The sequence below is a fragment of the Lolium perenne genome, chromosome 5 (assembly GCF_019359855.2).
Source record: "Lolium perenne isolate Kyuss_39 chromosome 5, Kyuss_2.0, whole genome shotgun sequence".
NCBI lineage: Eukaryota > Viridiplantae > Streptophyta > Magnoliopsida > Poales > Poaceae > Lolium > Lolium perenne.
The window spans coordinates 71,552,229-71,577,903 of record NC_067248.2 but is presented as its reverse complement, the minus strand read 5'-3'; the positions used below and the strand labels follow the sequence as shown (position 1 = coordinate 71,577,903).

The 25,675-nt window shown below is 41.1% G+C and overlaps 1 protein-coding gene and 1 long non-coding RNA gene across 2 annotated transcripts; one reads left to right on the top strand and one right to left on the bottom strand.

Moving 5' to 3' along the window:
* Positions 1 to 3,915: 3,915 nt before the first annotated feature.
* LOC127321424 (F-box/LRR-repeat protein 14) lies at positions 3,916 to 5,915 on the top strand. Its single transcript, XM_051350466.2, has one exon. It carries the CDS (start codon positions 4,078 to 4,080, stop codon positions 5,539 to 5,541), a length of 1,464 nt encoding a protein of 487 aa, XP_051206426.1. The 5' UTR covers positions 3,916 to 4,077; the 3' UTR covers positions 5,542 to 5,915.
* A 7,902-nt stretch (positions 5,916 to 13,817) lies between these two features.
* Positions 13,818 to 15,405, bottom strand: LOC127321425 (uncharacterized). Its single transcript, XR_007864077.1, has 3 exons — positions 15,070 to 15,405; positions 14,660 to 14,777; positions 13,818 to 14,148 (listed from the first exon to the last, which is right to left on the bottom strand). It is a non-coding gene; the product is annotated as an uncharacterized lncRNA (long non-coding RNA).
* Positions 15,406 to 25,675: the final 10,270 nt, after the last annotated feature.

The following is a 25,675-nucleotide window of genomic DNA, read 5'->3' as shown; positions in this document are numbered from 1 at the left end:
TGTATACATGATGTTGAGTTGGACACAAGGTGCACGACCCGTCTATCTGAAGATGGTGGGCACCTAATTCTGAAACGCAAAGCTATCAAAGGTTTGTGCTCTCGTGCTTGAACAAGTTGGAGTCCAGCTTGTGGTACAAAACATTATCGCTCACCAAATGTTGCTGTGGTGTTGGTGGCACTGCCATGACTTGAGAGGGCATGCGTAACTGTCGGTGGACGAATTTCAGGTGTTTTCCGTTGTGCCAAAGCCCGCCTTCCTGAACAGATGGGCATCGGCCGAGTTGTGTCCTGCCGCTGATTGTTCGACTCTGAGGCAGGCCATTCTTTCTGCGGCCTGATCATGCACCATGAGTTCAGGCAGCTGAAAATAGTTCCTCCTCTGACTCTCAGCCTGAAACTTCTGTAATGTCTCAGCTTGAAACTGAAGCTGTGTTTCTGTCCACGACTTTGCAGTAAACCTGTTCACACGCTTGTGCTGCCCACATGCATGAGTTGCCCGGGAAGCATTATCTAGCTTAAACCAAACTAATTTGCTGAATGAAGTTACAACAAATTGACATCGCTTTGCATCCTATGCACCACACTGCGTGTTTGATGGACTTGCATGATATTACAACAAATTGACATCGCTTTGCATCCTAAAACATGTCGCGTATAAATTTTAGTCAAAGTCAAACTTTGTAAAGTTTGATTGACTATATAGAAAAAATATTATTACCTATGATATGAATTTTATATAATATAAAAATATATTACACCGTGATTCTAATAATACTCATTTTATATTATAAAAGTTGGTATATTTTGTTATATAACCGGTCAAATTTTACAAAGTTCGAATTTCACGTAAAATTTAGCGCAACATAAATTGGGATGGAGGGAGTATTTCCTGGTGCTAGGATTAAGAAGATGTTCGATACATGCATTTTGGACGGCCTTACCCTGCGCTTTCTATCCGAAGGAATAATTAATCTGCGCATTCTCCACCCATAGTCCCCTCCCAATTACCAGAATTAGACTGACCATGGCCTAGAGCCTCGCAAAAATTTTGCTCGATCTGAACCACAACGAAGTTGTCCAGTACCGCAATGCTACGACGAAGCGTCGCGCTGAACACGCCTTCCACCACGGGAACTCGCATGGGACCAGCGGGAACGCAAAATCTATGGTGATGTTGCAGCCGAGGATGATGGTCGTGGCCGTGGAAATGAGGGACGAGACGACGATGAAAACACACGGAGCCTCCATTCTGTGGATTTGAACTTAATTACAATCCCTATAAACTAATCTTTGCATTGAGTTTTTAATTATAGATTTTGTCCATAGACTGCGTGATCATATGATGCTTGAAGGTTGAAAGAAAAAAAAGTGAAAAAGATAAAGTGATGACCAAGGCGTTGATACATGAGTGATTCGAAGATTGATCATGATAGATTTGAGCCTATATTAAATATAACTTGAAGAAGAAGATGGAGTGAGCTCTCGTGTGTATATTCAAGACATCAACATTGTGCAGAAAGAATAAATGAAGTGTAAATTTAAGAGATGGACCATCTAGAACAGATCATATGCTTGAAATTTGTTGTCCATATGATGATCAAGGATATGTGAAGACGCGTCGAAGAATATGCTCTCCGTATAATCAAGAAAAGCATTTCATCTTGTTAATTCTATATTTTGGCTCATGTAAAAAAAATTACCTACAAAGGTTATACATAGTTTAAGATAAAGTTTAAAAAGGAATATGGGAAGTAATCCGTAAGACTTCACTAAAAGCATTATTAAAAAAATTAACATGGATTAAATCGGTAGAAAGGAGTAGGATTATTGTTGTCCAATTATTGAAACATGGTGTTTCGGGTCATATGTCTAGATACACCTATTAAGAAAATTAATTATATTTTAAATTTATTTTAAAATTTTAAAATTTCTAAACAAAATCCTAGGTGTACATGTGAAAATTTAATATTTGCTAAAAAAAATTAAGAAGAAAATACGATTTGCGTTGCCTATATAAAAAAATAAAAAAATATCTCATGAAAAACTAGTTTGAAGTTCTGAAAATTATCTTTTTTAGATAGAACACAGAAAATATCAGTTTTCGTGAAATTTTAATTGCGAACATTGAATATACACATATTTTTTTTCCAGATTTATCAGACATTTTGAAATATATTTTTTAGGTGATGGTGCGAAAGTGCATTTTTGGACTATGTAACAACTTTTATGGAGCATGTGCGGAAGCAATGCGAGAACCCCACAAATTGTAAAAGAGCCCTGCGAGAAAAACGAAATTCAAAGAAGCACTCCATCAAGTGAAAAATATCCCCGTCCCCTTCCGTCCGGAAAGACGACAAACAGAGTGAGACTAGGGTTTCAGGGTTCTCCGGGCCCTTCCGAAATCAAGCGGAGGCGGAACCTCCCTTCCCTGGCCGATCGACGGCGGCTACCATTTCTCCCCAGTTTGGCACCTTTCCGTTGGTTGGTTCCTCATTATCTTGTACGTATGGCTTCGATTTGGTTTTTTTTTTATAAATCTATCTGCGACTATGTGTTCCCTTTCTTTTCGATTTGGTTAAGCGAGGGGGAGGCCAGCATTATCTAGCTAGGTTAACCCGATCCTCTTAGGTCACATTGTTGTTCCGTTATTGTCCTAGATTGAATATCGCGAAATTAGCTGGAGCAAGTACTAAAGGTATTGTCGATGTGTTTGATCAACAATATGATGAAACCACCAATTATCAACTGATACAGAAGAAGGTTCAGAAGTTATCCATTTCATGAATTATCTCTAATGTGCTCAAAATATCTTCATATGATTAATTTTGGTTGCTTTAGCGAGGAAGAACCAGTATTGTCTACCTATGTTAACTCGATCTTCTTACATTACATTATTGTTCCGTTAATGTCGTAAATCGAATATGCATGTTGTGAATGCCAAGTAAGCTGGAACAAGCACTGAATTTAGCAGATTCGTGATGTTGCGTCCTGTAGCTTCTTTCTTGTTTCCTCAGAAATCTTTTTTTTTTTTTTTAAACGGAGGCAAAAGCTTTGCCTCATTCATTAATTAAGAAGAGGGTGCCCAGTTTTTAGGAGAAAACCGGGCAAAAACCAACAACAACATTGTCAAGACTACACAAAACTCACGCCCACACGCACAACCAAGCCTAACAAAGATCCAAACAACACGGCTACACCCACACTAGTCAACATAGGGGACTACAAGATGTCACAAACGAACTCCACACACGAGCGCCGACAAAGGCATGCCATGATATTGGGGGCACCCATCAGTCAACTGCGGATGCATGGTAGGTAGCAGCCAATTATAAGCATATACTTAAGAAGATTCAAAAAGTCATCGCTACATAAACTATCCCTAGTTTGATCAAATTATCTTCATATGCTTAACTTTGATTTCATTATATTTTAGTCAAGTTATTCTTGAACCATGATTAGTGTTCAGGCAAGTGAAAAATGAAAAAAGGAAGAGAAGGAAGCAAAGGGCCAATGTTACGACCCCCTGTGAAACTCTAGGCTGTACCCCTATCTCATAATTCTGAAACGTCTCTTAGAACTTTCTCCCTTCCTTTCGTTTTGTATTCGTGATTAAGATGAACTGGGAGGAAACTAGTATCCGACAAAGTTGGTTGCCTTTCATTTTCTTTTGAATCAGTGCAGGGAAAAGAATCTTAAAATGCAGAGAATGTGTGTGAAAGCGAATAGTTTTGGTCCTATTATGCAATTTGCCCAGAATTAAAGGGTGCCTGTCATCACTCATGAAACATTGTAGTTTTCGTGTGATCATTCAAATACTTATTTCTGTGTTTCTTGTACATAAGTACATTAATATTTCTAATTTGTTTCTTTGTTTGTTGACCCCCTTCTTTCTCAATTTTGTAAGAAATTTCAGATATTTATGGTGATATTTCTGTTTACTTGTGCTTCTTCTTTTTCTTTACTACTGCATCTAGTTGCCTTCATATGATGGATTCTGACGCCGCTCATTTCAGCTCAGTGCTATATATACCTGCTAAACCTCGAGACTATCCAACTAGCCCAGCTGCATTGCTTGATGGAAGATCTCCCAGAGGCACTGTTGGCAGAGATCGTCTTAAGGATTGCCAGCACAAGCGATCTGAATTCTCTTTCCCTTGTGTCGAAGCGGCTCTACATCATTGATTCATCTCAAAGGAGTGCTATTCGCATCGGCTGTGGCTCTTTCCCTGCTAGAGAAGCCTTGGCATCACTTTGCTCCCGGTTCCCAAATTTGTCAAAAGTGGAAATCGATTATGCTGGTTGGACGAGTGGTCACGGGAATCAGTTGGACAATAAAGATCTCCTTGTGATTTCATCTCAATGCCCATCCCTGACTGAGCTCACCTTAAGCTTCTGCTCAGACATCGACGACTCTGGTCTTCGTTATCTAGCTTATTGCAAGAAATTGATATACCTTAGGTTGAACTCTGTACCAGAAATTACTTCAAGTGGGCTTCTATCTGTGGCAGTCAGTTGCAAGAGTCTATCTGGCCTCCTCCTTATCGCCTGTGAGAAAATTGGAAGTGTGGAGTGGCTGGAGTACCTTGGTTGGAACGGGATATTGGAAGAACTTGTAGTAAAGAATTGCAAGGGAATTAGCCAGTATGACCTCCTACAGTTTGGTCCAGGGTGGATGAAGCTTCGGAAGTTTGATTTTGAGATGAAGGGAGGATTCTGGGGTGGCCATAGCTATGAGGAGGGTGGTTTTGATCCCCTATACAATGTTCACAAACCGAGTAGATCTGATATCTGGTGTGAGAGTTTGAAGGATTTGAGGTTGGCTTGCTTTAAAACTGAGACAGAAGTAGGACTTCGTTTTCTGTTGGGGAAATGCAAATCACTGGAGAGGCTCTGCCTGGAGTATGTTCATGGTCTAAATGACAACGATATAATTGTGTTATCTGAGAGCTGCCGCAACCTTAAAAGCATCTCACTTTGGCTCACACCTACGCGCTATGATGATCTAAATGGTGATGGTTTCAGGACCGCATTTACTGACAACAGCCTTAAGGCTCTAGCACTCAATTGCTTGATGCTTGAGGCTGTTGAACTCACGTTTGCAGGTTGTGAGCACACGTATCCATCAGAAATAGGCTTCACACAGAAGGGCCTTGTGGTGCTCATTCAGTCTTGCCCGATTCGTGTTCTTGTGCTAAATGGCGCAAACTTCTTTGATGACGAGGGTATGATGACCCTCTCATCTGCTCCATTACTGGAGACACTCGAGCTTGTTGATTGCAGGGAAGTAACTGATGCTGGGTTGTGTTTCATTGCTCGTACCCCATGCTTGATTAATCTCACGCTCCGCCACTGTAAACGTGTGACTGATGTTGGAGTGGCCGAGCTGGTAAATTCACAGAAGTTAAAGTCTCTGATCATCGACTGCTGTCGCCGGGTCTCTGAGAAGGCTGTGCTGGGGGCTGGCGGATCTGTTCAATACTCCGTTGAGACTGCAAGCCCCGGTGGGCTGAAAAGAATATACCCAATGTTCACTGGATGAAATGGCCTGCCAAAATTTTGAGTTTAAATCCTCTGCTGGTGTCATCAAGTTGTTGCTTGCTGTGCATCCTCACTATTGCTGGAAATGGGATAGCCTTACGCCTCTTGTGTGCTGTAGCTACTTCGTTGTGTAATTTCCTCTATGCTTGCGTTGAGCAAGATTCATTAGAATCGTCCCAACATTCAGCATTTCGGGTGTTGAACCTGCAGACATAGACTGTGCATCTTCATTCTGCATGGTGTTTTAGCATACTTTATTTGCCTGTTAATGGTTCTTGCTGCTATACTTTCCCAAGCTGTGATAACTATGTAAGCAGTTTTGGAGCTTAATGTACCTGCCTATTGAGTGCATCAGCAATTACTGAAGTTCTGAAAGTTTGATCTAGGAAAGTGCAAACCCGGTCCTTTTTTTTTTTTGTTCTTTTTGTTTTTGCTCGGCACAGCGCGATACGCCACGCGTTCTCGTGCACGACACCAAAATTGAAATGCCTCAATCCATTAACAGACAACGGATTATTTAGTGACATGCATAGATAAGTTGCGGCACATTATTTTTTCCGTGTTTCATCACGGTAGAGAAGTTAGTCACAATTTATGCTAACAATATCAGTTCGTTCGTTCCTTTTAAATGCTAATTTTCATGTCATTAAGATGTCATTCAGATAGACAATTATATTTATTATACATCATATTACACTGCAACCACTTATTCAAGGAATCTAATCTTTGTATTCGATTTCTCTTTGTTTTTGGAACTCATCTAATCTAAAAAGAAGAGAAAAAACAAATTAAAGACACCTATACTAACTTTTCTCTAATATCTTGAGCTCCTCCATACTCTGTAAATCATTCACCACGTGGCTAATCATGGCGGCCTGGATCTGCACATCAATTAACGAGCGGCTAATGATGTCGGTGTGGATCTGCACAACAATCATCGAGCGGTTGATAACGTCGGAGTGAATCTTCACCTCATCCTCCGGGAGCCTGATGACGTTGGGGTGGATCTGAAACCATACAGATGACGATTAGAGAGTAACAAGATGGAAACGATCTATGGATGGAATGATGAACAAACCTTCGGCTTCGGATCGCCCGTGGATGACCCCGACTTCGACACCATCTCATTCGTGTGCGGAGAGTGGGGATCGTAAGGAGAAGTGGGCAGTGCGTCTCGAAGGGGAGTGGGGATCTACGGTTCGGGGAAGAAAAAGTAGGGATCTGAGAGATGATGGTAGTACGACGGGCGTGTGAGTAGTAAGTGTTATATAGAAAACAGGAGTGTCAAGTGAGGGTTAGGGTTTGTTTTATGGGCCACAAAAGTAGTTGGCCAAGTTGACACAAAGGGCTCAAAACGGGAGTAATTAGTGGGTATAGAGGTTTGTGTTACATGCCATATAAGAAGTGGGTCAATTTACAAACGAACAAATAAACATAGTCTTCTTAATATTGGATTTGTGACCTAGAGAAAAATAAATAAAGATAGTTTTTATTGTCATATCTATATTGTTCATAATAAGTTTTATGCATGCTCTAACTGTATTAAGCGGAACATTAATGCACGTGTGGTATTGAACAAAAAAATCTTGTCCCTAATAAAATAGTCCATTGATTAATAAGATGATCAAGGTTTCCTAATCTACCAACATCGTTAATAATGGAGTCATGTTATTGGATGAATGGCATGGTGGACTCACACCCATATAAGGTATTGCAATGTGATATAGTCACAAAGTTCAGCATTGCAATACTAATAACGAAATGTTGTAACCTAATCCTTACACCGTGAGACCATATTAGAATCACTGTCACTGGCGGCTACTTCGACATCATCAATCGCTACTCCATAATAGGGTGGTCCTAAAGGGGTTGCTCAGGTATTCCAATGGTATGGGTTGATGCGTATGTGGCAATAGCGGGATTTGTACATCCGCGTGAACGGAGAGATACCATAGCCCACTCGGTTATATTATATCAACATCGCTTGCAAGCATGCAAATATGTCACATAAATATAATATCACAAGAACGATTTGAACATGTTTGTCGGTAACGAGACCGAACAAGGTATAACGGATACGAAAGATAAAGTCTCGGACAAACTAAGTATCGTGAGACAAAGGGATAGATTCGACGTTGAGGTTCACGCGATAAAAATAAATTAGTGGAGTGCGTGGAACCCTTATGGTTTTCCAGAACCCCCTAGTGTTCATTGATAGGAGAGATGTCTCGATCATGTCTGCACGTCCCCGAAACCGTAGGGTGGTACGCTTAAGGGTATATAACGCTTTGAGATAGATTCGGTATTATTTGAGAATAGGAAGAGAACACCATGATTGTTCAGGAGAGATATCAGAATAAGTTCCGAGGTCGATGAATTGTTCAACCTAATAAGGAGGGCCGGCCGAGCCCCAAGGGAAGGCGTGGGCCCGCTGCCCATAGTGATCCGACCACGTCATAGTGCAAAAGAACCCCTCAAAGAAAGGGAATTATTTAGCACAATCTCCTGAAAACAGGCTTTCGCCACACTATATAAATATAGCAACCACACTATACATCCGCGAGTCTTGAAACAGAAGAAAATGCTGGAGCAACAACACAAACACGCCCAAAAGAAGAAGAAAAGAAACAAATTGGAAGCAGAGGCACATCGACTAAACGACGGGGACCCATAATCGTTGCGCCCTCCGGAGAAGTATCTCCATGTACCAAGCAATACTTTCAAGAAGGGAAGCGACTACGCTGCTGCCTAGACCACATGGTCCTAGGGTTTCCCCCGGCTCACAGAGGGAAGTGGACGAAAGGTAGCTACGCCGCCCTCCAAGAAGCAATGATGCCACCCGCGGATGGCACCGCGTAGGTGTCGAGCGAGCCCGGATTTCTCCTGAAAAACCCTATCCACAACCCTCGGAAGATCCGTCGGCCCAGAGTCCGCCGAGGACTTGGCCTCGCCACCATCAAGCTTGCCGCCCGCGAACATGCGCCCTCCAGTCATGAAGCCTCCATCATCGTCTCACCATGGTGAAAGTCCTGAGTAGGGGTGGACTTGAAGCTCGAGGCTCGGCTTGGGCTCGTTGAGGCTTGGCTCGGGCTCGACTTGGCTCGAAGGGCAGACAAGCCAAGCCTAAAACATGGAATCAAGGCTCGAGGCTCAACAAGGCCGCTCGATGAAGCTTGCAAGCCGGCTCGAAGGCTCGATGTAATCTAAAGGTATAATAGAGGCACCCTCATGGAGCATGTAGGTAAATTAGATTTGACTGACCGTAGATTTTGCCTCTAGCAAATCTAAGCCGTCCATTTTTTTACCATGGCAGTATAAAAGGTACATCCAACAAAGGTAACCCTAGCGTGCAGCCCCCAATCCCTCACGTCCTTCTGCTCCCCAATACCCTCGCCCGGCGGCGCCGCTCCGCCTCCCTTGCCGCCACCCGTCCCTCTCCTCTACCATTCCTGCCTACGCATCCAGCCACCGGATCGAGTTTGCGCCGTCGCCGTTCCCGGGAGCACCGTAGGCTTCTGCCTGCACCGGGCACCATTGCTGCGCACCACGCTGCCGTCGCGAGGACTGATTGGAGCCGACGGGAGCAGGCAGGCCAGTGCCGTGGGTTGGGTCGTCGGCGGGCGGAGCAGCTGCGCTGCGTCTCTCCTTCACATGCTCTGGTATTCCACACTCATAGCTCTCCCCTTTGAACGCTATTGCATCTCTCTTGTATTCTCTCTTCCTCACGTCTCTGTCTCTCCAACGCTGCTCTGCAGGGAGGTCACCAGGAGGGTTGCAGCATCTCCATCTGATGTGCCTCTCCCTCCTCGAGGCTTCACCCCAATGTTTATCTTGTCATCTACCCTGCTGCTGCATGTATGGCCGCTCCTCTGCATCTCCCCTTGCCATAATCAACCTTGCCATCTGCAACCGTTTGAAGGTATATTAACTCTTTGTTTTCTTCCCCTGCCTCATACTGGACTACACCTGCAGAAATTGCTTTAGTTATAAACTATGCAGATTCCATGTATGTATATGCTTACAAGGTGTTCGACAATATTCCTAGCAGGTTGTTCTCATATTTTGTTTCTTATTCTTTTGATTTTTTTTTGAGAAGAGATAAATAATCAAAACTGAGTTGTTTGGTAGACCAACTTAAGACTGGTTAGCAAATCTATGGACCTATATTGTGCCTTTGATTTTAGTTAGAGTAGAGTTACATCACTCTATTGAGATATTTGTTGTATATGTTGTCTGACACACTGTACTTGCCTTGTCATCGCTGGGGCTGCCTGGCGGAAGCAGCGCTGCCTCGTCGTCGCCATCACCGGCGGCTGCCCGGCTGAAGCTGCAGGTCACTGCCAATGACGAGGCCGTCGCCGTGAGGTGTATAGTGAGGTGCTCGCCCTCCCAAAATCGCCTCATGTCGCATCGATCTCTACCACTCCTCGTCCCTGTCGCTGCTGCTACCGGCGAAGGGCGTCGACCCCAAGGTCCCCAACCGCACACCTTCCCTGTCACTGTCAGTGCCTTGTCCCCGCTGCTGAGAAATCATGGTCTTTTAGAAAAATCATGTGAACTCATATATTCATGCACTTACATATTCTCCGTTTAACAAATACTAAAGACACCTTTGCCTAATGCTGAAATGGTATCACACATGTAGGGAGTACCAATGACTTGTGCAAAATGAATACAGAGTAATCAGCCATATATACGCGCTACACATGCTTTTATGTAAACCAGGGGCCTCCCTACATGGGTGATGCCATTCCCATATTCTCTCGTTTTTCCTTTCAATTGCAACTTCAGTATTTGTTTAACTGAGAATATACTAAGGTGAAGAGTGAACTGAATCATTTTGAATTTGCTGTCTTTTTTAGCGACTTACATGTTTTTTACAATTTTACTTCACCAGAAGTCATATATCAAGAAGTTACGGCTCATCAGCAAAGTAATGTATCCAAAGATTACCAGTTTATTGTGCTTTGAATTAATGCAGCTTCTTGCTAATTGTATCATATAGTCGATTTACATATTACTTGGTTGAGCTACACTTTTAGATTGTCGTTATTTAATCCATGTTAAGGTAAGGAAGTTTCTCCAGCGCTTCTTTCTTCTAACTGATATCTTCCGAACATTGAGCTACAGTTTAAAGGCGATAAGTGCAGTTGATTTTAAGCTCATGATTGAAACCTTTTGCAGGACAATCATTTGTCCTTCTCGGGTCGGAGTTACTTAGATTCAGAATTAAATATTCTTGGAGATACCAGAAACATTTGCGATTAATGGCACAGAGAATAGACAGAGATACTGAAGATCTACTGTAATAATATGAGGTAAACATGATTGGTGAATTACTCGTGCTACTTTTCTTAAATGACATGATACATCAATCTTAGATTATTGTCGCTGCATTACTTGTAAGTCGCTTGCAATATTGTTTGATTTCTTCTTTCGTAACAGAAGTACAATACCCTTTATAATATCTGCATGGCAATGAAATAATCAGGGTACTTTTATTCGAGTATGCTTGATCCGTGAACTCGTAGGTGAAATTTTGTTGTGAGATTGCCCAAAACTTTCTGCGCATAATACTGTGGCCATGCATATCTGGATATATAGATGCCCTCGCAGATTGTTCTAGGTATCTAAATATTTGCTTGGTTTTGTTATTTTTGTTTATAAAATATTTTCTCATGTGAACATTTGGCTTGAAACACATATCTCCATTCATTGTGTTACTTAAATTTAAAGCCACTCTAGATAAAGTTCTCTTTACATGGATTGTCCTTATATTTTCCCTCTTAAAGCATATTTGAAATGAAGATCTGATGTCAACTCAAATCGCTGTGAGAGCCCCACCAAGTACGTTTTGATCTGTTCTAAATATGCTTTATAATTGTTCCTCTCTACAACAGCCTCCAATTCATAAAATTGGTTTTATATATATTATTCATCTTGACATTGTTTGGTTTGAGGGATAGGAAAATTAATTGGGGTTTTTGCAATTTGATTGATTGTGGTACAAGATTGGAAGCATGGGTCAATCCGAACATTAAACGTTTCAGGTTTGGACCTTTCTTGATGATGCCACCTAATTTTAGGAAATGTGGAGACTGCTCAATTGATTGCTTCGGGTAATTATGTGTTGCAAGCTTTTGACAATGGAGAATAATTATAGTATTATGGATTTTAGAGAATCCATTTTTAGAAATTGCAATCACAGAATCAAAACGAGTGGGTCTAGAGTCCATCCTCACACATTTGAAATGCAGCTTCTCCCTTCTCCTTTCCAAAAGCAAGTGGATCTCATAGCCTCAGACAATTCGAAAAGTAGGGCTAAGTGCTCGAGTTACAGTTGTTGACTCGGAATTGTAAGCCGAAGAAGCATTCCTGTGACCTGGCCGTATGAATGGTTTCTTTCTCAATACCAGAGCAAAATCATTAGGCATCAAAATTCAAAGAAGGTTTGCCTTCAACCTTAACCATTGACGGAAGATTCATACCTATGAATATTCCCCTCCTCATTTGCTGAAAGCACTTCCTATAGCGAACCAGGTTATGAACCTAACAAGGTAACAACCTGCATAGGTGGCAACTGTGGCTATGGCAGCTCAGTGGGAAGAAGCGCCAACTTGACGTCGATGGCCCGCCCTGTTCCAACTCTCATCCATGGTTCCTGATTTGTCAGCAAGGTTCGTCGTGGCGGCGGATTTCACCCCACCTCCCTTCCTTTGGTTGTATCTTTGTGTCGTCGTGGCAAGATCAATGGTTCCAAACCCCAGGCGATGATGCATATTTTCATTCCTGATTTATGTTAAATATGTTGTTGCTTCATTCAGTTAACCTGTACATTAGATACCCTGGCCGCATTTTTTAAAGAGTTCATTTTGCAAATCAGCCTACGTCTTGCACATTCTGAGTACTTAGATATATGCAATATATTGTTTTTTTTATACTTTTGTGCTTTCTTTGGAATTGAAACTGATTTGCGTGTAGATTCAAGAAAACGTTAACGGATTCATTAATATGTTGAAAGACATCAGATTGTCTGCCTGCATGAAGTTATGTTGTGTGACAAATCTTTCCCATCGACCCATTATGGTCCTTATTGTTTGGTTCTTGGATGCAGTACAATATAGCTTTGCTGAAAAAAGGTGTATGTTTGGTTCCACGAAAAACGAGTGTATATTTGCTTCCCTTATGGTCCATATTGTTTGGTTTAGTGAATCATCTCCTTCTTCCCATGTGATTCCTCCACCTACTCCAGGGACGTACAATTTCGCACCCCTCTCTCTCAGAAACCTTGATCTGCAGGGAGGAGCACTGCCGCTATCGCCATGAGGAGTGTGGCATCTCCGCGAGGTGAGCTGGTTGCCACCGCTGCTCATTTCCCTCCTTACTAGACCATAAAAGCGCGCGTTGCCGCGCCCGCCCATCTTTCATAGAAACAATACCAACATCTAAGAAAATCTTGCCAATTTAAATACTCAAGAAAATATAGACGGTGTGAGGGATGAGGATACCATGAGAAAATTCCACGTTTTGGACTAAGAATGAATAATTTGGAAGCGCCGGTTCAATAGGATGACACCGATGCTAGATACGCTAAACTAATTAAAAAACTGACGATATTATTATATTTCACAAAACCTGTATACTGCTATCCCTTTTGGACTTCATTGGAAGAACCTTACATATGCCCACACACGAGTTCATGCTGTCTCGCTATGACCTTATTGCTAAGAATGCTCTGAGGGTTGACTTGAGGTCCTTCAGCTGCTCCATTTCCTTTCAAATTTGTTTGATTGCCTTGTCAGTTTGCTCTCTCACTTGTTCCCAGGGCAATGTACACCTGACCAACACAGTGAAAGTTTCAAAAAAAGAGAAAAATATGAGGAGATTTCCGAGAACATTAGTCTACTGTGAAAGTTCAAGTTTGTCCACTACTGATTTGAGAAGCCAGAAAATAAACACAAACAAAAATAGCCCAAACAATGGGAAATGAACACTTACAAATTGAATACGCTATGCCCTAAACTTGTTTCTCCATGCAGATCCATCTCTTGAAACTGCGAGGATGAATGAAATAATACAAACCATTGTATTGCCTCACTTGTTCAAGGAGATACTGATCCAATTAGTTCGCTTTTTTATTACAGGAAAATCTATGTGGTTCTCCCACAGAGAAAATAAATTATATTCTTATAGCACAATACTAAATATAATTATCTAAGAAAGCTCAACCTAACTGAAAGAAAACCCATGAGGAAGTAAACATACGCTGGAATACTATCAGGACGATTTATAACCAGCTTTCATTAAACTGAACTGGTAATGCGCGATACTAAATTTATTTTGATGTACTTGAAGAGATTCAAGGTGAAAATGTCCAACAGGACTCAAAGTTCTGTGTTGTCTAGTTTTAAGTAATGTTCTGTTAATGGGGTTCTCATTGGCAGGAGCCTGATAGGAAAACGAAACACAGCTGAAAATATAAGAGAGCTAATAATATAACAACCACAAAATGGCACAACGCCTTAAATGTGGCATGGGCTTTGAGTGCCTGAGTACGGTGCTGATCAACAGGAAAAAACTGAATATTTCCCTTTGCCTACTGCGATCTCTGATAGGTGAAAAGAAAATCTCATTAATATGAGAAACACATATAAAAAAAGTATTAGTAACTTAATGCGCCTTATAACAGCTACACTGGTATGGTGAGTCATCCTTGGTCATGTTGTCCTCCCGGATGCTTTGGAAGCATCATAACTCATAAGTTCATAACGCTTGCATCTTTGATGGTGCACGCCCTTGTGCAACAACACTGATTGGTCAGACCAAGGAGAAAGGCCACTCTCCAGGTCTGTGCTGGTAGTTTGGGTCATAGAGTGTTTATACCCGTGACCTAGGGTGTCCATTAATTTGTTCTGCTGTGCAACATGTTGTGACTTTCTCAGCCTTTCTTAGGCTTGTAAGGTTTTTATACCTTTTCAAATCTACGTGTTTTCTAGAAAAATATATTATTACACAATAAGAGTGATCAATACCATCAAAGGAATGGAACAAACAGTGGAAGGAAGCGACACAACAAGAATTTATGATGATACACTTATTAAGAATCTTCATGAGCATACCTCTGTAGCACAAGGTTCAATCCAATAAGCATGGTCAACTTCCCCGCTGATCAGATGGGTACGATCAATGGATCACCTTGGAGTTAACATGTGAAGAAGAGCCTCCTCCATGGCCATACTTTAGTAGTGCGTAGTGGCCAACAAATGGATATATTAGGAAGCTATAGAAAATGTGTCCATAAAAGTACAGTGTGTGGTGATTTAAAGAAGGATATGCTGCAAAACCTGAACATTTGAACACATATGCTTGTAAAGGATTCTAGATGTTTGCCTCAAAGTCTAGCTGCTACTAATTTACACAGCATTTTCACAATTTTTTCAGCTTGCATGAACAATATATTTTATACAGACAAATGAAGAGTATAATTACAAAAGGATATTAAGATCATTAAATTTGAAGAAATGCATACCACATTCTTTTTCATCGCCATATCTTTCAGAGAATAGAGTGCCGGTTGCAGATCAGCCTTCTCACATACGAAGTTACTTGCCAAGCCAAGGATAGGAAAAAAAATTGTAATTGATATGTTAGTAGGTTGCAAAACTGTATAGAGCTAAGACGCTGGCAATCAGTAATATTTGAATGAGATACCTTAAAAGGAAAACAAAACTATTATGTGTGATGGCACATGGAAGCTAGCAATCTCTAAGAGATTGCAGTGATCATCAGTAAAACTTACTATTGTGAAAGTCAAGAATCGTTAACCTTCTTGTCTTTCATATTGTGCTTCTTAGCTGAGCCATAATCAAGAATTCATCCTCCAGGTTGAGGTTCCAAGGCAACAAATCTTCCATACAAAACTTCTGTTAATCACAACTCAGAATTCTGCTCCATAACATAACAATTACAATAAACTGTACAATAAAATCTTCAGGCAGAAGAATGAATGACAGAAGAATTCGACAACAAGATCATGTATAACACCGTTAATCCAGGCATTCTGTAAGGCGGTGTTCTGAAACACCCGTCTGTTCCTTTTTGTCACCTGACCCGCTTGCGGGCTTCTGTAATTAAAATTCTTCATCTATCTAATCGATTGGCAGTTCGACTGCCCGTTCCTCAAAAAATTTTTTTTGATTTGAGCAGCGTGTTTCTATAAATTATTTTTAGGAAAATAGACAGTTTGCTTTGGAACATTTGAGCGTACATTGCCATGAACGGTTGAACCAAACATTGTGGATCCGACGTAACATCCGGACAGCTTCTCGTAACCCAAACTGGAAGAAGACATGATTCAGGTCCGTTGAGGGAAGAGCTCGTAGGAGGCCTGGCGATAAGGATTGGAGGGCAAGGACGCTGGAGCCGTCGCCTCTCCTCATCTCGGTCAGGCAAGTCGCCATCACCACAGCGTTGAACGCGGTGAGCTGGGTTGGGATTCGATAGGGAGTGAGGGTGGCAGCAAGGTCGAGAGAAGAATACTCGACGGGGACACGGCCGAGATTAGAAAGAAGGGTAGCGAGGGAATGGAGAAGCGGCGGGGGTGGTGGCGATTGGTGAGGGGCGGCGCAACCCACATGAATGTGGACTGAATCACGGAAACAGGAAGAGACATCGTCTCATGTGGGGATTACGGTGAGGGATGAGCAATCCAACATTAAGACTGAGTTTCAGGCCAAGCGTTCATAGGTTTCGGCCCAATTAACCACAGGACGCGCAGGTCGGTTCCCGGAGTAGCAGCCCAGAGACGCTCGGAAGGCCGGGACAAGAGGGCCCGATGCGCGGTTCGGGAATCAGATGGCGGTACGAATCATTATCTAATTTTAGACCGTTAGATTGCCCAATCTGATGGTTAATAATGTCTAATCGCTGTGAAGAGGCTGTGGTGGTTCCATTATACTGTTAACTAATAGCTGAGGTAAAGGTGGAGCCAACCTCCTCCCCTGGAACATCTCATATTTATTCATGCAGATCAGTTTTACCTATCTTTAGAAGGTGTTTGATGAAAATCCTAGCTAAGATTAGTGTATTTAAAATTTATGCTTCATGTAGCTGCAATCTTACAATCTTGCAATCATGAGCTGATGCTCTGTACTTATATCTCTTTTGACTAACAATGAACGTGTTTTCTTTTTGTTTGGTTCAGCTAGGCATCAAGAACAAGAAAGTTTGAGAAAAAAGAGGTACGTGTGCCTGTGACTTACAAATGTTTTCGCCAAAGAAGGCAGTGATAAGATGTGAAGTTTTTATGCGCTTTTGTGATGCAGTTTTTGTTTGCTAGAGACTTTGCCACTTTAGCTGCTATGTAAACCTTATTGGTCAAGGGAATATAATGAAAATATGTGCAAGTAAAGTATTCATCCTCTTTTTTATATCCTTTACATTAGTGCAACTTTCAGATAATAATGTCGTGGAGAGCCATTAACAGGAATTTGTTTCTAGAACTTAAATAATAGTTAAAGCTTGGATGAATGTTTAAGGGCGGAGATTTATGGATTTTCTCCAGATGATAATGTGGTGGAGAGTGTATATTTGTAGTATTTCTCTGAATCCACAGAGCATTTGGTGCCATTTTTTAAATTCACTGTTAATATGTGAGAACCGGAACTTAACTTTCCGACCCTCCTGTGTTACTCGTCAATCCCAAGATCAATGTTGACGACACAGCGAATTGTATATCATTACAGATGTACAAAAATTAATTATTACAAAGTTTGAATAGCCACATAGTGTGACATTCATTACAATCAGAAAGCACAGCGGATAAATAAAACGCGAAGTGACTCCATCTCAGCCACAGGCAGTTGATGTAGTCCACGTGGCCTCACTCTTCAATGTCGTTGTAGTTGTCGTAGTCTTCCTTGTCTTTGCAGTACTCTGAATATCAACAAAAGTATTGCCATGAGTACATAGAGTACTCAACACACCCCCTCGATGCAAGACCTAATATATCTACATGAGGCTTCAAAGGAAGGCTGTAGGTTCTTTTGCATAAAAGCCAATTTTATTTGCAATACATTTGATAAAAAGCATTTTAGACGAAAACATGTTTTATAATAAGTGCAATATTTCTCATCAATGTGATTGTCCTTGACAACTCACGTATCTCATAGGATTTGGATTCCAGGGAAAAGATGAAAGGAGAGAGAGAGAGAGGGGTAAAGAGGGAAATAGCAAAACAGGTTCCTGTATGTCAAGAAAGATTCATGTGTCGTCCATGACCGTGGACACGGCTATTCGAATAGTTTTAACTCTGCAGAGATTGTACACTTTTCCCACACGACACAACCCCGTCTTGTTGCCCACCAGCCGTCGCTGATTTAGTACACACCCATTGGTGTACCGGCAGAGGGATCGTGACAAGGTCTTTTAGCTAGATCCCCCAAAGATGTGACATGCCCACCGGGTCTGGAGCACGGTATTGAGAGTACGTCCCCAAACCGGTCCCCCCATCTGTGCCGAAGGTTCTCCCGTAGGCAGCCACCTCATATGCGGTACGGCAACATCAACACCTAAGGCTGACTAACTTACTTAACCAGGCCAGTGCCCATATAGCATGTGGTTGTACGGTTGTCACAATCTTCAAATCCAAGACTTATTAGGACCCTTAAGCGGCACGAACGACGGATTGCCCCCTCCAATTTGTGAAGGGCAGCCAATCGCTCCTTCAACATTTGATTCAGCTGTCGCTCGCGCCATGTTTAGATGGTAAGTTTCACCCAGAGTAGAAGAGAGATAGTAGATGAAGCACAACGGCTAACCAGCCTAGCTCAACGAGCTCAACAACTTTCAAAAGGGTATGTTTGACCCGATGGTCGATCAATTCCTCCAAAGAGGCAATAGGAAGTATCCTAATGATTATTTAGCGTGCTAAGCATCTCTACTCTATCAGGATTATTATATAATCTCTACTCAGGGTATCAAGTAAAAGGCGACAAGCGAATTAAGGTTGGTGTGTCAATCGACACGCTAGCTACTGGAATAAAATAGCATATATATTTGTAAAACATAAAATAGCATGCAATTTGTAAAACTAGGATAGAATATGATGAGAGGGCATGCCTTCGTTGTCAAACTCTTGCGCTTCGCCTCCTTGGTCGTGATCGTACCACTCTCCGTTTCTCCCTAATCGTCGTATCGAAGAAATAACAATACAAATAAATACAAACAATACAACGAAAGAACATTCGAAGGAAAAGTGGCAAATAAAATCTAAAGAAGGCTAGCAAGGTTTAGACGGTTCATGGGGTAATGGCCGGCTCGCTCTCTTATCGCCAATATCGCATTAAGGTAATAACATATATTTAAAATAGCCAATATAGATGGCATAGTTTCAATATGCAATTAACATACAACCAACAACTAGGTAGACACACTCATGCAAGGATGAATTATGTAAGGCTCACGCGCATGAACTAGCTAAGTTGACAGGATCAGCAATATAGTATTGAGAAAAATATCTACCCCATCCAAAGCATATAGAATTATCATGCAAACACAAAACACTATATGCATCTTCTAACATACAAGCATCATACGCATGGAAATAGTAATGTAAAGGTAATCATAACCTGAACTAGTCCACTAACAGTACCCCTAAATAAAACAGTAGCAGTTACGCGTAGTTAGGAGACATAGTAAATAATCTAGCCATTGAACTAGACATTAAGCAACCTGGGCAGTAACAGCACAATATATAACACCTAGCAATTTACTGTAAACGAACCACCTAATATGATAAATTGAACAAGGACCGAACTAGCTAATCAACACTAGAACATATGTATACGTGAGATAATAATTACTCCAGCAATCACTATATACTTAAGCATGTATATATACAAGTGCAAAACAATATAGAACCCATCCTGTAAGTATACTGAAAATTCTATAACTAGACATGTGCAATCGACTTGCAGCAGCTCTACTACATGACTAACACATGCAAACCGCTAGATGATATTCCGTTTAAAGAGATGCATCTTATTCAATCTAATTCAATCTAAACAAGTAATTAAATAGTATACGCTCACATAATAGAAGAAACTAATAAAAACAATTCATGTCACAAATATAATAGTACCAATATATTGCATCAAATACTAAGCATAGATTATTATAACATGCATGTACCATACGGGTTGATCATCCATGACTAACAAGTATCACTAGCTAGAAATAAAACATGGATGAAAGTAAAGCATGGCAAGAAATCGTATAACAAATATAAACAAAGGCAACCAAACAACCAAACAGCCTAACATGATATTGGATCATAAGTCAAAATTGTAGAATAGCCTTCTAGATAATAAATCAATATCTAGTATTAATGAAATACTATTCCCACAACTTAAATGCTAATTAGACATAACCAACCAATCTGAATTAAGTCTAGAATATAACTAGCTAAAAGATGCATGTAAGCCAATAGTTAAATCTAGCAATTTACACGACTTCAACTAAGCATGTGTGGTTAATGTACAAACAGCGATCAAACTAGGCAGTCACGAAGAATTAGCTAGCAACACAGTACATTTGACAAAACAGGATTACACGTACACCTATAGTCAATCATACCTATAGTCAATCATGTGAAATTCTTTGTAACTACTATGATCAAACAAGACATCCATAAGCAAGTAACAATGACATGCATCCAATAGGCAAGCGCTGACAATTCTACCAAGAATCTAGCAAGTTGCAGACTACCATCTAAAGAACGAAAAACGTATGAACGGTCCACACATACATGCATGCATTCCATAAATTTACAAATCCACCCATCAACTACGAAAACTAATACCACTACTCGGTTTCTAAGAGCATTTGACACGCTTTCTATGTTGGGCTTGTGTGGATTCGAGTTGTGCAAGGTGCTAGAACGCTGATGTCATCCGATGGCATTCAGTTCACCGGCGACTCGACAAACTGTAAAACTATGGCTGGAAACCATGTCTAGAGGTAGGCATAGACAAGGGTAGTGTGTGGGCGGAAGGATTTGACGTGGAGCTCACCGATCACAGCGTAGTTCGTGATAGAAGTCGGTGAACCGAGTTGTCGTCGTTGTCGTGGGTGCCGTGGGTGATCAGCGGTTCGTCCTTCTAGTTCCCTGGATCATCTCCACTCCTCCTCGTGGTCCTCCTGGCGCAGCAGTTCGTCCTCCCGTGATCAGAGTCGTCGGGAACGCGAACGGCTCCAAGTGGCGTTCTCGCGAGCCTGGCTTGTTGTGTAGACCTATGGCTCCAATGGTGGCGTGGGATGAAGGTGCAGAGTGTGGGCATTGATCTGAGGCTATATATGAGGACAGCGGTGCTCTAATTGATATGTTGAATGGGAGATTGAAAGCGAGTAACGGACGTGAGCTAATGGCGTCAGTTTTGTTCAGAGCTATTATGGCTGACTATGTGTGTGTGCGGGAGATGAACCAGCGCAGCGATGCTTCGGCGTGCTAGGGTGCTGGTCGCTTCGCTCGCCTGCGCTGGCTCTGCTGCTGGGATTCTAACTCGTGCGTGCGTGCGAAACGATCGAGTCGAGTAGGAGGGCAGCACTGCGTTCGTGCTGTTGCCGGACTGCGTATCGTGTGCGAGTCGAACAGAGACAGAGCCAAACGGTTGGGCTGATGGTTTGCCTGGGATTCGAGTGCGCTTACTTTGTTGGACTGCATCGATCGATCAAAACCTGCCATGCATGTATCTCTTTGAGAGAGCAAGAATAAATACTAGCAGAAGAGGCTGTCACGTACGTGATGGTGTAGTCTAGAAAAATAACAGGGCTGAGAGGAGAGACAGGGTGCAGCTCGTGTAGGCGATGAAGGAAATGGAAAGAAGGAAACAAGAAAACAAGCTAGCTAGCTATTGTATGTTTTAGTACACATGCATGCACTGGATGTGTATCGTACATGACCAAGTTTAAAGTGGACTTTTAGAGAAAATCAAATGAGAAGGAATTTGGCAAATCCAAATGGATTTTATGAAAGAACTAATAAGAAGCAATTCAGCAATTTAAAAGCAGACCCAAAATAAAAGTACAAAGAGATAAATCTTGTCTCATATTAAAGTAATTCCACATAATTAATTTTAACAACTCCAAATAAAGTATTTATTTTATTTGACCACATTGAAACATCCTTTGTTTTAGAAGAAAAAAAAAATCAGCCCATAAAAAAAATCAGGATGTTACAATTCTACCCCCCTTAAAAGGAATCTCGACCCCGAGATTCAGCCTAAGAGAAAACATTTGGAAACTCCTAACATGGGCATCTTCGTGTTTCCATGTCGCTTCATCTTCGATGTGGTCGCTTCATTGGACTTTGCAACATTTGATCGCATTCCTTCTGATTGTCCTTAACTGCTCATCAAGAATATTTAACGGGTACTATTTGCATTTGGGGCGGTGCTTGGAACTAACTGCGGAGTAGACTCTATCTCGCTGTCTAGTGGTAGACCTGGTAGCTCGTCTGGAAAAATATCTTGATATTATTTAAAAACCCTAACATCCGTCACCACCATCTCCTTCAAGTTGTCCAGCAGGCTATCTACTAATGTATGGGGTGCTAATTCAGCTTGTAGTCATGATTCCTCCATCTTAAGTTTCAATACCATGGACTTCACCCGCAACAAGGTTATATCTTCAAAAGTTGGTCCACATCCATGTCCACTTTTGTGCCAACCTCATTTGTGACCACAACTCGGTTGGCATTCATCATGTTGTCGCTTGGGGTCGGGATAGACGAGAGGGAAATAAACTAACCCATAACCAAACATATTAGAAACTAAGCATGGAAAATCCAAATATAACTCCAACCAAATTATTTTGCAATATTTTTTTTTAGTATGACTACATAAAACAACAAACAAATGTAGTCGATACTCACAAATTTTTTTTTTATCTAACATACATAGTACATATCTAAAGGGTTATATAAAACTCATCCTATATGGATGTCTTCTCTTGGCATCTTCAGCTTTGAAGAATGAAGTGCTTCATATATGACTCTTGAATCCATGTGGTCTTGAGATGACTTCTCCTAGATATGATATGATATACTAAAGAAGTATTTAGGGAAGAAGAATCAAAACACAATTGTGAACAAGGTGAGATAAGGAATAGCAATAGTCAAGAATTAGACTACGAGGATTTTGATAAATAAATAGTTTATTTTTTTCCAAATTATCCTAATGGTTTTCCATTCTAACTAAGGCCACGCGACTAGGTCAACATCGGCTCTGATACCACTTCTGTGAGAACCGGAACTTAACTTGCCGACCCTCCTGTGTTACTCGTCAATCCCAAGATCAATGTTGACGACACAGCGAATTGTATATCATTACAGATGTACAAAAATTAATTATTACAAAGTTTGAATAGCCACATAGTGTGACATTCATTACAATCAGAAAGCACAGCGGATAAATAAAACGCGAAGTGACTCCATCTCAGCCACAGGCAGTTGATGTAGTCCACGTGGCCTCACTCTTCAATGTCGTTGTAGTTGTCGTAGTCTTCCTTGTCTTTGCAGTACTCTGAATATCAACAAAAGTATTGCCATGAGTACATAGAGTACTCAACACACCCCCTCGATGCAAGACCTAATATATCTACATGAGGCTTCAAAGGAAGGTTGTAGGTTCTTTTGCATAAAAGCCAATTTTATTTGCAATACATTTGATAAAAAGCATTTTAGACGAAAACATGTTTTATAATAAGTGCAATATTTCTCATCAATGTGATTGTCCTTGACAACTCACGTATCTCATAGGATTCGGATTCCAGGGAAAAGATGAAAGGAGAGAGAGAGAGAGGGGTAAAGAGGGAAATAGCAAAACAGGTTCCTGTATGTCAAGAAAGATTCATGTGTCGTCCATGACCGTGGACACGGCTATTCGAATAGTTTTAACTCTGCAGAGATTGTACACTTTTCCCACACGACACAACCCCGTCTTGTTGCCCACCAGCCGTCGCTGATTTAGTACACACCCATTGGTGTACCGGCGAGAGGATCGTGACAAGGTCTTTTAGCTAGATCCCCCAAAGATGTGACATGCCCACCGGGTCTGGAGCACGGTATTGAGAGTACGTCCCCAAACCGGTCCCCCCATCTGTGCCGAAGGTTCTCCCGTAGGCAGCCACCTCATATGCGGTACGGCAACATCAACACCTAAGGCTGACTAACTTACTTAACCAGGCCAGTGCCCATATAGCATGTGGTTGTACGGTTGTCACAATCTTCAAATCCAAGACTTATTAGGACCCTTAAGCGGCACGAACGACAGATTGCCCCCTCCAATTTGTGAAGGGCAGCCAATCGCTCCTTCAACATTTGATTCAGCTGTCGCTCGCGCCATGTTTAGATGGTAAGTTTCACCCAGAGTAGAAGAGAGATAGTAGATGAAGCACAACGGCTAACCAGCCTAGCTCAACGAGCTCAACAACTTTCAAAAGGGTATGTTTGACCCGATGGTCGATCAATTCCTCCAAAGAGGCAATAGGAAGTATCCTAATGATTATTTAGCGTGCTAAGCATCTCTACTCTATCAGGATTATTATATAATCTCTACTCAGGGTATCAAGTAAAAGGCGACAAGCGAATTAAGGTTGGTGTGTCAATCGACACGCTAGCTACTGGAATAAAATAGCATATATATTTGTAAAACATAAAATAGCATGCAATTTGTAAAACTAGGATAGAATATGATGAGAGGGCATGCCTTCGTTGTCAAACTCTTGCGCTTCGCCTCCTTGGTCGTGATCGTACCACTCTCCGTTTCTCCCTAATCGTCGTATCGAAGAAATAACAATACAAATAAATACAAACAATACAACGAAAGAACATTCGAAGGAAAAGTGGCAAATAAAATCTAAAGAAGGCTAGCAAGGTTTAGACGGTTCATGGGGTAATGGCCGGCTCGCTCTCTTATCGCCGATATCGCATTAAGGTAATAACATATATTTAAAATAGCCAATATAGATGGCATAGTTTCAATATGCAATTAACATACAACCAACAACTAGGTAGACACACTCATGCAAGGATGAATTATGTAAGGCTCACGCGCATGAACTAGCTAAGTTGACAGGATCAGCAATATAGTATTGAGAAAAATATCTACCCCATCCAAAGCATATAGAATTATCATGCAAACACAAAACACTATATGCATCTTCTAACATACAAGCATCATACGCATGGAAATAGTAATGTAAAGGTAATCATAACCTGAACTAGTCCACTAACAGTACCCCTAAATAAAACAGTAGCAGTTACGCGTAGTTAGGAGACATAGTAAATAATCTAGCCATTGAACTAGACATTAAGCAACCTGGGCAGTAACAGCACAATATATAACACCTAGCAATTTACTGTAAACGAACCACCTAATATGATAAATTGAACAAGGACCGAACTAGCTAATCAACACTAGAACATATGTATACGTGAGATAATAATTACTCCAGCAATCACTATATACTTAAGCATGTATATATACAAGTGCAAAACAATATAGAACCCATCCTGTAAGTATACTGAAAATTCTATAACTAGACATGTGCAATCGACTTGCAGCAGCTCTACTACATGACTAACACATGCAAACCGCTAGATGATATTCCGTTTAAAGAGATGCATCTTATTCAATCTAATTCAATCTAAACAAGTAATTAAATAGTATACGCTCACATAATAGAAGAAACTAATAAAAACAATTCATGTCACAAATATAATAGTACCAATATATTGCATCAAATACTAAGCATAGATTATTATAACATGCATGTACCATACGGGTTGATCATCCATGACTAACAAGTATCACTAGCTAGAAATAAAACATGGATGAAAGTAAAGCATGGCAAGAAATCGTATAACAAATATAAACAAAGGCAACCAAACAACCAAACAGCCTAACATGATATTGGATCATAAGTCAAAATTGTAGAATAGCCTTCTAGATAATAAATCAATATCTAGTATTAATGAAATACTATTCCCACAACTTAAATGCTAATTAGACATAACCAACCAATCTGAATTAAGTCTAGAATATAACTAGCTAAAAGATGCATGTAAGCCAATAGTT